Source organism: Megalops cyprinoides, chromosome 1 (genome assembly GCF_013368585.1).
Source record: "Megalops cyprinoides isolate fMegCyp1 chromosome 1, fMegCyp1.pri, whole genome shotgun sequence".
Classification (NCBI taxonomy): Eukaryota; Metazoa; Chordata; class Actinopteri; order Elopiformes; family Megalopidae; genus Megalops; species Megalops cyprinoides.
Window position 1 is genome coordinate 22,717,912 of NC_050583.1, and position 13,356 is coordinate 22,731,267.

Genomic DNA, 13,356 nt, shown 5'->3' on the forward strand with positions numbered 1-13,356 from the left:
GTCGAAGTGTCCTTGAGCAAGACACTGAACCCCCAACAGCTCCCAGTGGCTAGTTGGTAAGCCTGTATATAGCAGCCTCTGCCACTGGTAGGTAGATGTGAGGCATATAACTGTAAAGTGCTTTGAGTACTCAAAATGAGTAGAAAAGCACTATATAAATGCAGTCCATTTAAATGTTGGTGTGAATTTAACTGGTAAATCCCCTGGTGGAATGAAAGCCGTGGGCATGAATCTATTATTTTCTGTGTAATATTGTGTTTTCTTCTTGGCACATGTACACATTAAATGATGTGTGCTGATTTTATTTAAATCAAATTTTTCATCTTGTGCTTTATGCAACCATTTTATAGTGGCAGGGAACAATTTAGGAAAAGTGTTTATTTCAGGGTGCAAACCCATGAGTCTGAGACCTAGAATCCTCGACACTGCTGCACGTTGCAGTCTACAGATTGATACTGTGGGACAGTATATGCCACTAATCAGACTAATTGATAATGTCTTGGTGAAGACCTCAAGATACTTTTGAAATGTCCCACCCACCAGGAGAGACCTGAGGCTGACATCACAGCACCTCTTCACTGTGACTTAATGGGTCTCGTGTGGCGTTTTGACCTTAATATGTCTAATTACACTAATTACACTGTGCTACACACCACAGAGTAGTCTTATTCATTGCCACTGTAAAAATATACAAATAATGTGTTAGACCATTTTAAATAATCTTCACTAGAATCAGCAGGTACAGTGTGAAAGGTATTCAGTGCAGAAGGAAATAGCCAAGATATGTTATGTCACAGAAACGTTAATTTAATTAACTTAATTTAAAGGTTAATTTAATTTGTTTGAATAAAACATTTTATTTTAATCTGATCAGCTGTTTTTTTCCTTGTTTTATTTCCTGTGCTGAAAAAAAAAAAAAACATTTTGAATCTGATAATGATGTGCAAGGACACAATACAGAACTTAAAAAGCATTGCAAACATGAAGCTTGTTATGGTTTTTGTAGTAATTATTATAGTAGTTATTATTAAAATGTAGTCATTATCCTTGATATACATAATATTATCGTGTCAACCTTTCGTCCCTGACAAATAATGCTGATATAAGAAAACAAAAAAATGTAACATGATTGAACAAGTTTTCTTGTCTTTCCCATCTTCAGTCAAACTTCTAGCCATGCCAATTTCCATAATGTACCACAGGCTTGAGTGCTGTATCGCTTCTGTAAAATAAATCCTCATTTGCAGAGCTCTACTTAGCTATAATCTACATGAAACAAGAAGAGACACCAGAATGAATAAATTATATAAATTACATGAAGCTGCCAAGGAAAGTAGTGCCTCCCTTGTCACAGTACCTACAGTAATTTTCTTTACATTATCTAAATGGTGCTGATGAATTCACTAGCTAGCCAGTAAATGAGACAGCTAACAAGCTGACTTTTGAGATGCCTTTGATTATTTCATAGACTGTTAACATTACACAGTAGAGTTTAGATACTGGCTTGCTCCTGGCTTACTACATCTCTCAAAAGAGATGGTAAACATTTCCATCTGTGGTAACCTAACTAACAATAAGAGATTAGATAATAATATTTTGTCTCATGTGTAGTGTTAAATTAACATCGTCACAATGTAACCACAGTAGTTGGTGAAATGGCACCACATACATGACATGGCTTGAAATCCATCTAAAAGTTGCAGTGAGATAAGGGTGTAACTGAAGTGAAAAATCCGGCAGCTCTAGTTTTGCCCCCACCCTCTCCTCCTCCATGGGCTTACTCACAGATTGACACCCCCGCACTGACATGTCCCTTCAAATCCTGAACTCGACAATAGTGCATACATAAACACAAGTATGCCTGAAATGAAACACACATTTGAACAAAAGCATTTAATTGCAAGAAGCAGTTTGTCACTACAGTTAAATATGCACCCAATTTTTTGTCCAATTCTTTTTGCTGTTAAACACAATGAAACGTACTTTAACAAAGGAGAGTAAGAATATGCCAGCTCCATTGTGTGTGAAGTGTGCAGTAGGAATAATGTTCCCTCCCAAAGCAGCTGTTTTTAATATTCTGTCACAAATTGTCCATGTCCAAATTCCAGAGCCGGTGAGTCAGCCAAAGAAAACTGACTCTGACCTTTGGCCTTTGGCCTGAAAGATAGCGACCTGGAAACTTGACTCTGTTCTGTCCATGCTTAATGTGGAAAGCAGTCAGGCTAACTCCCAACTTGCACTGTAAGTGAGTGTAGCACTGTCCATATATGTGTAACAGATGAGCCTTCATAATGCTCTCTTTTAGGGACACATCTGGCCAGGGCAGATTCTGCACCATATTCCGATCCTACTCCAGAGGAGCGCAGGTAAGACGCACTTGCAGGCAAGGTGTGTGCGTGTGTGTGTGTGTCTGTGTGTGTGTGTGATGACATGCATTGTCCTGACAGAAAGGAATGATAAAAATATATAGGGTGTATAACTGGAATGAGTATGAAAATGGAGGTAACATGCCATGCCAAAAGCACTGTCAGTCAGGTGAGAGTTGGTGTATAACCTAGAAGTGAGACACATTAATTGTACCTTGAGAATGTTATTAAAAGGATGGTGTTTCAGATGCATTCAAGGTCAATTGCATGGAATCGTACATTTTAAAATTCCTAAGGGTGTTGTATCTATACTGATAGCACTTCTAAAAGCACCACCCGTAGCTCAACATTTCCTGTGGAACGCTATGTTATGTGGCAAAACAGGATCATGTGTTGTTCTTATGTCTCCCCACCCGTAAGAACACAGAAAAGCAAAACAGTGGATGTAGGAGCCAAGTTTAATGTTGACCACATCGTGCTGTGTGCTGGCATTTGTAGGGTCCTGATGAAGAGGCAGTGATTGTCTCTGTCTCAACTCAAGTTAAACGCATGGATTAAAATAGTAATGTATCACATCAAAGCTTCCTTTTTGAAAGGCGACTTGATGTAGTTCCTACCGTACGGTAATTGCTCCTTCACGAAACTCTGGCACCAATGAGGCATATTTCTCTGAAGACTCTTTGCACAACACTGCCAAGTTATGGCACTCCCTTAGGTAAAATTCTCCCAAGAAAATAAGCTCTCTGTTTTCCTCATGAGTATCTGTTATATTACAGTTATGAATTTATTCAACATTAATTGCATGTACAAATGGTATAACAAGAGCATTAAGCTTGCATAGTTGTGCTGTAGAAGTTTGGTTTCATAGACTGAGCAATCATTTTTACTACTGTAAGCACAGCCTCAAAAGGTATTTGGATAAGAACACTCAATTTATCAGATGGCTAGATATTTTCCGTTAACATATAAACATACCCCCCTCCCCCCAGCAAATGCCGTGTGCTAAGCAAATTTGTAGTAATGGTGCAAAGTCAGTGTAGGTCATTCTGTTTTCAGGTTTGGCTTCATGTGGCAGGGACCTGTGATTAAAGTTAGCTTGCTACCTCTAAGACCCTACCCAGACACAGCTGTGCATCAGGGCACGCAGGTGAAGGTTATCCCAAGGACCTGCTCCGTTGTACTCAGTAGCAGCAGGGCTGCTCTTGCGCACGGTCACGGGTCTGTGTCATGTCCTGTGCAAGGGAGGTGTGATGATCTGACGTTTTACGTGTGTGCAGAGAAGGGAGGGCAGAAGGGTGGATGAGCCAGTCATCAATAATCCTACGGGTAGATGTGCTACAGCAGAGGATGGAGGGAAGATTGATGGGCTTGGGCTTGGTGGTGGGTTTAACCGCCTAGATCAATGGATACTGTACCTTCACCTGCCAGGCACCCTGAAGCCAGCTTCACTGCGGAGGCTTAGGGTTACCATGGAAATGACGCCCCCAACCAAGCACAGGAGCAGGCTGCAGTGGTACACTGTGTCCTCTACCACCTAATAATAAACCCAGCTCATAGGGTATCAAAAGCTGGCTCAGGGAAACTTTGATTTCACTTCAGAAATATCTTTGTTCCTTTGCTTTAAATAGCTGGTGGTTTATCATCAGCAGGTTTGAAGATGCCTCTCACATTCTCATTTTTCTTAAAATCTCAGATTCTGTCCCAAAAAAGACTAAAATTGTTGGCTGCCAGACCACACTGTCTCAAGCAGAGTTGACCCCTGCGAGAATGAAGCCAATGCAGAAAAGAGCCATGTTAGCAGGCTCTACCCAAGGAAAAGACAGACTTGAGCACAGGGAGCATGTGTACAGACTGTGAGTAGGAATAGTGCAGAAGCTTTATGTGTATTGGGGAAGAAACAAGTGTGATACACAAGCACTTGTTAACACACAAGCACGCTGTGTTAAATGACCAACCACGGTGTTGTTGGTTATGATTTCCCCTGAGACAGAAACAAACAGGCAACAGTAGAACCGGACCGTTCACCCTATCTGCCACACTAAAAACAGAAGGTACACTCAAATGGGCATGACACCTGTTTCAGTAATTTTCACTCTTACTTTTGGACCTCCAGAAAAGAACTTTTAAGAAGCAACTTTGCCACTACAACACTGCAGGTACATTGTTTTGCTAAATCAGAAATTCTGTCAATGATGACATGTAATGTAATGTAATGAAACACTCGCTCTGATATAGCCTGGTTTTACTGTGGCTCCAACATTGATAGTAATATCTTGCATATGATTTACACACTTGAATTAACTGCAGTTGAGTGAATGCTGTTACATTTATAGATTTATGTGAAATTCTGGATGTCTTGTTTGCTTTTCACAGTTCTTTATTCATGAAATTAAATGCTCATTTGTTTTCACTGACCCAGAGTGTCAGGGACAGTAGAAGGGATTGTCTGTTGTCACAATGATTGTGTTCATTCTGCTTCAGAAAACAGAAGATGATTATTTCCTATTCAAGACTGGGAAAAAAAGCCTTAGGTTTGTACAGGGAAGATTATTGCATAAGATTCTGATACGGTAGCAGACATATGTTGAGTAAGACCTTAACGGTCATTCTGCATTAGTTCAGAAGTACTTGATGGTGAACTGGTGTTAACAGTGTTGCACTCTAGTGTACCTTGGTCTACAGCCAACAAACAGATAACGGAAAGAGTTAAGTTTCCAGTGCTGTGGGCCTGACAGATTGAACAGGAACACGGCAACAATGGACGGATTTTATTCCTTAGTGCAGCGCCACGCTGTTTGTCAAGTCATTTTCTGCCTTTCCATACAATACTCTGTTGTTGTGCGAGAATTACAATCCAGAACAAACAATTAAAAGCTCATTGTTTTTGTTTCTTGCGTCATTGCATGAAAGACAGACCCCATCCTGGGTTAGCAGATTGTAGTAGTGCTTTGCCGTGTGTAATCGATGATAAAGCTGCATACATGCATGTCATTCCCTCCAGCAGCTGTGTTAAGTCATCACCCAGTGACTCAGACAGCCATTGACATCCCATCGATGTGTGAATGTTGAGGCATTATACTACACTTTGCAGGGACTGCTCTGTTTTACAGTTTGTCTTCCAGTTCAGCTAGCTGGCAGCATTACGGTACATTTTGTTTTTTCTTTGCACTGATATATATATATATATATATATAGTATATGGATTGATTATGGAGGACAGGGTTTCATAAACCTTTTGGAGCACACCCTGACTGTGCCCTTTTCAGTGGTCACATTTAAAGAACAAATCGCTGCTAAATTCCCAGAAACAGCTTCAGAAAAGAGAGCATTGCTTTGTATTCAGTCATGTGTGGGAGAGAGTTCTCTAGGTAATTAAGTTATGTAACAGAGGATGAATGAAGCAAAGCCATACGAGTGGCATGGCTGTTCACCTTGTAACCAGGATCCTTTGCTGTAGAGAAACACACCATGTTTTGCATCCTGACAGGGCGTGATCCTGGTGTATGACATCACCAACCGTTGGTCCTTTGATGGCATTGACAGATGGATCAAAGAGATTGATGAGGTAAGGTTCTTACTCACAGTATCAGATCCCACACACAAATTCTGCCTACGCCACTGCTGTAAATGTTGAGTTTAAGCAATCTGTGTTGTTGTTTACAGATAAGATTATGCAGTTTTTTAATTGTCACTTCTTTCTGTGCCAGGTGTCCTTATTTAGCATTGCATAGAATGTATAAGGTACATTTGCAGAGTACAGCACAAAGCACAGTTTAAAAATGATACATTACAAGCAAATAGTACCAGTATTCAGAATTACAAAAACAGATTCCCATGTCCTAACACCAGACACCACTGGACCATTAAGGGGCCAGATATGAACACGGTGGCCCTGGCCCTTGCGATGCAGAAGGACAAGCAGACAGCCAGGTGTAGACAAGTACAGGGCACATGGAGGTATATAGTGAGAGATGAGTTTCCTTGATATGCTATAGCAGTGTGGGATTAGGAGGCTGCTCTTACAAGGATAAAAAAACACTCCACCACATACCTTGAATCAGTCTCACCTTGAATAAATCTCAGAGGCCACTAACTTAAGAAGTCTGTCAGTGTCAGGCTTATAGTGTTAATTAAACAAAACCCTTGTTTTCTTTGTGAGAGATATTTGATTAATGCTGGCATTTCCAACATGAGAAAGCTCTCTAGTTTGGCTTTTCCTGCTTGAATTGAAACATGCATAATAATGAGTTTGGTTTGCTTAATTTATCTGGCTACAAGTGATACCACCCTGTGCCTATTCTCTGTCTTATGGCTGAAGCTAAGTGGAGCTGGACATGTTTAGTACTTGGAATGGAAGTTCTGCAAAAAACAGATTGCTGCTGGAAGTCATGTTGATGGACCAGTGAGGGGCATTCTTCTCTCTGGACCTGTTAAAACATTAATGCCCCAATGAAATGATGTAGACACTGTGCTGTAGAAGATGGTATCTTTTTGACACCCTGTGGTCATTGCTTCTTTTCACACTGCGGTCCTCAAGCTAAGCTAGCGCAGAGATGAGTCGGAGGAAGACATTTCATATGCAGCTTTGGCACGTGGACCATAGGTGCCCGATCGACCAGCAGGGGTTGCTGTTGCTAATGGGACCGAAGCCCCTGCCGACGTACCCACCCCTATCCCCGGCGGAACAAAGCCAATGTGTTCTGCCTGTGAGCTCCCAGTCACTCCCGGCTAGTGACACGGTCGTGTTCAAACCCGGGCCGTAGCCCTCCGTAGCATTCAGTCTTTCACCAACTGAGCCACTCGGGAGCCCCGCATTGTGCATTCTTAAAGGAATCTTTATCTGTATGTGCAACATAAGAAAGCAGAAACGGGCACCTAAAAGATACTACACGAGACTAACATTTACTGAAAACAAAGAGAATAAAGGTAGATGTTAAGCTTAACTGTAATTCTCTGTTTTCCATAACAAAATGTACTCAGTGGAATGTATAATTAATGAAAAAGGAATTCCGTGCAAGTGTGAATCTGCCTTATTTTAGCCATGTCTCCTCAAAGAGAAGACTGTCTGGGAAGTGCACACGTGCTGTCACACCTTGCAGTATATTTAGCACGGTGGTACAGCAGTCTAACAACTTCACAAATTGTTGACAATGTCAGACTCAATTCTCAGGAGAGTTCCTTCATCATCAGGAAAGGATTACGATCCAGCAGAGAGGCACAAAATCAAGTCAAAGGGATTAATTGTGGTTTTCACCCCCAACCAAGAGTGCAGTGCAACTTGTTTTTATCTCTGTTTACAGTAATGTTTGCTTTCTGTTGTTTGACTTCTGCCTTCTCTTCTGTATTTGCACCTACAAATGCTCATTTTGTGAGTACAGTTTTGCAGTAGAGCGTTCATCTGTAGTGTTCTTCCCAGTGCAAATACTCAGGCATAGTGAAAGGAAAAAGATGTATTTTTGAGTAAATGTTGTTGAATTTAAATGTAGTGACAGTGTCATCAGTAGGCTTTGTTGAGATGGTCAGGATGTGACTCTGGCCCTTGTCCACTTCAGTCAGCCTCATGTCAGTAAAATTGCGGTCATGCCCGGGAGGACATAAACCTCACACTTGTGACCTTCAAAGGTCACAGGAGATGGGCATTCCCTGCAGTATGTGGCTCATTCTGACACAGCTTGTCAGCCCCCCTGCGATGTGGGAAAGCTGCATAAAATTTTATATATATTTACATATACATTTGTGTATATTTATGATATTAAACGATAAAATACATTAATATTATACATATATTTTATGCATTTATGACTTACTAAACTTTTCTACGTTTTCTTTACTGTTCGTCTGCTACGCGCGTCATCTGCAGCGCTACGCAGTCTCCCGCACAAGGCATCAAAGCTCCCAAAAAAAATTTAATTGTTTGTTGCCGACCCGCGAAAGATCGAAGCTGCGATGTGGGAGGGTCAACTGTAATTTGTCCTGGGTGCAGTATATATTCTGCTGAGCACTTTCCGTGGAGTTTGTTTTCTTTTTAACAGGTTAAACAAAAAAATTAATAGACGCCTCTTAATAAATGATTAGTAAATAAGTGATAGATAAATGAATGTGCCTTAATCACATCTGCATTATGTTTTCCCAGTTCATCCCCACAATCTTAAGTCCATTTGGAGATGATGAGGTATGCTGTGCCTACAGTCTGCTGCTTGTCAGCAATGTGCCATATATTCTACTTTCAGTTTCTCTTTATCCTTCCAGCATGCCCCAGGTGTGCCCAAGATCCTGGTTGGGAACCGCCTGCACCTGGCCTACAAGCGTCAAGTAAGCACAGAGCAGGCACAGGTGTATGCAGAGCGTCTGGGCGTCACCTTCTTCGAAGTCAGCCCTCTCTGCAACTTCAACATCACAGAGTCCTTCACCGAGCTGGCCCGCATTGTGCTCCTCCGCCATGGTATGGAGCGTCTCTGGAGGCCCAACAAAGGTGAGCTCAAGATTGTCCTAACCCTCAGACAAGCTTAAACTGACCACAGATACTACTAACTGCCTGCTCTCCATTAGGTGAACGCTCAACAGCTATACTGAAAAGGGATTCTTTTAAAGCCCTGTCTGTCATCTCCGTGAATGGTATCCCAGAAGCCGTATACTTTCTGTGTTAGAAGAAGGCATTACTTTACATTTTATTATAATAGATACACTGGTAGTAATCATCTTCTGTGAATTTTCCCCATGACAGAAAATATGAGAAAATGCTAAGGATACATTTATTTGATTTTGAGGTTTGTATTAGTGGTAGGCCTGGTTTCCAGTGTAAGTAGTGCTTAGATGGCATTTTACTTAGCTGCCTCATAGTGGAATGTCGACACAAATTTAATGATAAGAGGCAGTGGTTTGACCACAACAAAAGTATGCTTTCTCCTAGCAGTCTAATTCTGAACCCAAAATAGACATGGCAAATTCCAAAACGTCTGTACTATTTTTGAAAATGCACCCCCTAGTGTTAAAATACCAAACTGTTACATACTATTTGAACAAGAATATGTCTTTAAAGGATAACTTCACTGATAATTTTGAATATTATATTGGATACCTTTACTGTAGTATATATCTATATTGAATAGCTCTTAGTAACCAAAAACATCAATGTGCTATCCCTTATAGAATTCCAGGAATCCACTGCTGCACTTTTCTCTCTGAAAATTAAGCTTGTGAAATGCACTGTTTTTACTGTCTTTAAAACCCATTATTGATCACTTAAATATACACAGACTCCAAATGTTTGTAAAGTAAGCTGGTTTGTGTCTGATTTTGGGGAATTTGAATGTATGTCTATTTTGCAGATTGGTAGCCATGTGCTCACAGGCAAAGAAGACACAGCCAGTTTCATAGTGTATTCTGTGGAATGAAGTGAGAATACCTACACTCTGTTAAAGTGTAAAGAACATTAGAATTACTAATTAAAATCCAGATCTACCAAACTGAAAGGTACCCTATAAAATACATTAAGAACAGCTCTTATGCGAAGATGCTGGTGAGGTAGCTGAAGGTCAGTTATCTCAGTTAATTAATATATATTTTCTTTTGTGGGAACTTGGGTTGCTTTATATTGGAGCTTTCCTTAATAGACATGAAAGAGACACATGAAATCAACTTCTTAGGCTATAGAAGGAACAGGTTTATGTGCAATGTGTTAAGTTATCAAGTAACCATGGAAATACACAGTGAAGACTGTGCCTGAGTTATTAAAGAAGTGTTTAATTTGTTTAATTGTTTAGTGTAGAATCCTGTATATATTTACATACAGTACTAGATCAAATCAAAATTCATATACTGACAATTTATTGGGAAAAAAGTAAAGCGTCTCCTATTTTATGACAATGTGGTCAGACCTTCCTGAACAGGGAGACAATAGCAGCCTGTTGAATATTCCATAAAGCCTTTGTAACATTTTTGTGCCATTTTCAGGGTTAAAATAATGTTGTTTGAAGTATACTCTTCCTTCATGGGAACTTGAATGGAACTTTACTCGATAGACACAAAACAGCCACACAGAGTGACCTAGGCTACAGAGTGAACAATGTGTACAATGTAGAATGCATCTCACATTGTTTTATTGACAAACTGGTTTCATTTCTGTCAACCTATTTTTTCTCCAGCGCACCTGCCATACAAGTATTACCAGGTGTGCAGATGCGTTTTACAGTTATTTTAGAACTATAACTAATGTTCAGTCTAACGACCAGAAAAAATACAATAAAATAATTAACAGACTTTTATCTTTTGTCACTGTAGGAATTATGTAATGGTACACCAACTCTTTTCTTGTCAGCCTTATCTGATGTAAGTGTTACAAATACATTAGTAATGCACGATCCATCTTAAGATAAACAATAGATTAATGTCTTTGAGATGTAATGTACTTGTTGTTAATGTAGTAATACTCTCCAAAAGGGGTTTTCAGGGTCAGTAACCACAAATAGATTGCTCGGTCTCCATCACTGATTTGTGACAACATGATCATGCATTGTACACAAAAAAATTCCTTCTGGAAAATGACAGTGAATTATGAATAGAGTAAAGGAGTGAATATTTCTGGTCCTGTCTTGCTCCTACATCACATCTGTCCTTTTAAAAGAGATCATACAGTGAAGGATAATAATTGTTTTCAGTGGAAACTCAAGATTCTGTTAGTCCAATAACTGGGCAAGGAGCCAGATGTACTAATTTGCAAGCAAGTAACATGAAATTCAGTTTGTAGGTCATTAAGATACCGATGATCCGTGGATCATTGCAGTATCCAGTATAAAAATGTAACGGCATTTACTCTTATTTAATAACAACAGCCAAGTACAATATTTCAGATGAACATGAAAATTATGTTGTGAGAAGAATACGGTCTCTTATCCACCAAGGCCAGTAAATACCATCCACAAAATCAACAACAGATGCAACCACTGTGGAGGTCTTAGAAACAGTGACCCCCCTCCCCCCTTGCTGTTGCTGGAACAGTATTTGGCATGTATTTGTACAACTGAGGCTATGTTTGGGATGTACTTTTGGGACAGGGGCCACATTTGGCCTTTATTTTTTGGACTCATGTCTGTATTTTTCATGTTTGTTGTTTGAGTCTGGGACTCGAACAACATCAGGAGATGCTATTTTTTCTGTGCTCATGAGGCATGCTGTAAGAATGTAACTTTCCTAATGGTTTTTCACTCTCTCTCCTCCTCACCCTGTCTCTCTGGCTCCTTAGTGTTGAGTCTGCAGGACCTGTGCTGCCGCTCCATCGTATCCTGCACGCCGGTTCACTTGGTGGATAAACTCCCCCTTCCCGTTGCCTTAAAGAGCCACCTGAAGTCCTTCTCAATGGCCAACGGCCTGAATGCCAGGATGATGCACGGACGCTCCTATTCTGTCACTGCCAACAGCGCCAACAAGAGGAACAGCCTGAAGAAGTCAAAGCTAATCCGTCCCCCCCAGAGCCCCTCCCAGAGCTGTTCCAGGAACAGCTGCAAGATCTCTTAGGGCTGAGGGGATGCTGCCATTGCCCGCTCTGTGTGTTCTCTGGGTGACGTCCCGCTGGAGGCCTGTGCAGTGGACACAGGGAGAACCAGAGAACCGTCTCTGAGACTCAGCTAGCAGGTGATGACCGGGAGTCATCTTCCTCCCGAAGCTGCTGCTAGGTCTGTATCGTCGAAGAGGTCCGCTTGGGATTCAGCTGGTTGACAGTGTCTTGACCGCAGTCTGTATTTGGAGATGGATTGGAATAACAAGGGTGTTTTGCTTCAAAATCTGGTCTGAGCCATTGTTGCTGTTTCATGTTCGGTATAAAAGGTTTAAAAATATATAAATATATTATAAATGTGTGACTTTTTTGGCCAGGGTTCAAAGGTTTGCAAGCCAGAGAAGGGAATGGGTATAATATGTCATCATTCCGCATATCAATGCAGATGTTGTTTGATACCATTAAAGCTAGACCCTGTGTGTGAGTAATATCCCAGATAAGATCTGGTATGTCAGCGTGGGAAATCATGAAAGAATGAATGAAAGAGACAAAATCTATACTGAAGTGTAATTGCAGAAAAAAATGCAGCTCTTTTAACATGTATTTGATATGTACAATGATGTTTGATACTGTTGTGTTTTACTGTTTGGTTTGTATCAGTTTACTTACATAAAAGTGTACAGTCATGGGAACTGCAATCCTTCCAACGGGAGGTTACCAAAGACATTGAGGTGGGGAGACATGGTGTCTGCACGGAAAAGTGTTTTGTAGTAAAGAATGCTACGACTTTCCAATAAACATGGCAAATAGGATAAACTGTTCTTGTCGTCACTGCTTAAACATTTTTGTTGGAGTAAATATTAGGCCTGTTTATTATATGAAACAGACAAAGTTCATTATAATGAAAGAAATAAAGCTATCAAGCAACTACAGAAATATAGTTATTAAAGCAATCTTTAAAAACACACATGTACATTTAAAACCAGCAGCCACGGTGCATTGACATACTAAAGCATAGTGCAAATGGTGTGGTGACAAATAATTTGGTGAAAGTATGTATTCTCTTAAATATTTTTGTTCCTTCATGAAGGGGTGAGGGCAGCTTTAATGTTCCATAAGGCCTTTGCAAGATTTCTGTGTAATTTCCTGTCAGAGAAATGTTTACCAAACTGGGAGGGAGATGTATTTATCATAGATAATCTGATACAGGGTGGTGACATGTCCTTGATTAGCACAGCCTTTCTGCTCCAGTGTGGAACAGCACATAGAGAGCTGCCTGAACAGCAAGGCCTATTTAACTCGGTACAGTATGTCTGAGTACTAGATTCAGTATTGTTCATATGCTTACATGATAACAAATGGTAAGACAACCTCCATTCTTGATGAATAATGGGTAGTTTGAAACCTTATCTGAAGTGATGGTCTTTTGGTTTCACCTTCTTCAAGACCATTGGGAGAATGGACGACCAAATTGATTTGAGGAATACCTTCAGCACA

At 40.4% G+C, this 13,356-nt stretch overlaps 1 protein-coding gene across 1 annotated transcript in view; it reads left to right on the plus strand.

Moving 5' to 3' along the window:
- Positions 1–12,661, plus strand: part of rab40b (RAB40B, member RAS oncogene family) — a 36,442-nt gene extending 23,781 nt beyond the window's left edge. Inside the window, exons 3-6 of the mRNA XM_036525346.1 lie at positions 2,306–2,366; positions 5,854–5,931; positions 8,616–8,838; positions 11,608–12,661. Coding sequence (XP_036381239.1) covers positions 2,306–2,366; positions 5,854–5,931; positions 8,616–8,838; positions 11,608–11,879 — 634 coding nt within the window. The 3' untranslated portion in view covers positions 11,880–12,661. The remainder of the gene's footprint in view (positions 1–2,305; positions 2,367–5,853; positions 5,932–8,615; positions 8,839–11,607) is intronic.
- The last annotated feature ends 695 nt before the right edge of the window (positions 12,662–13,356 follow it).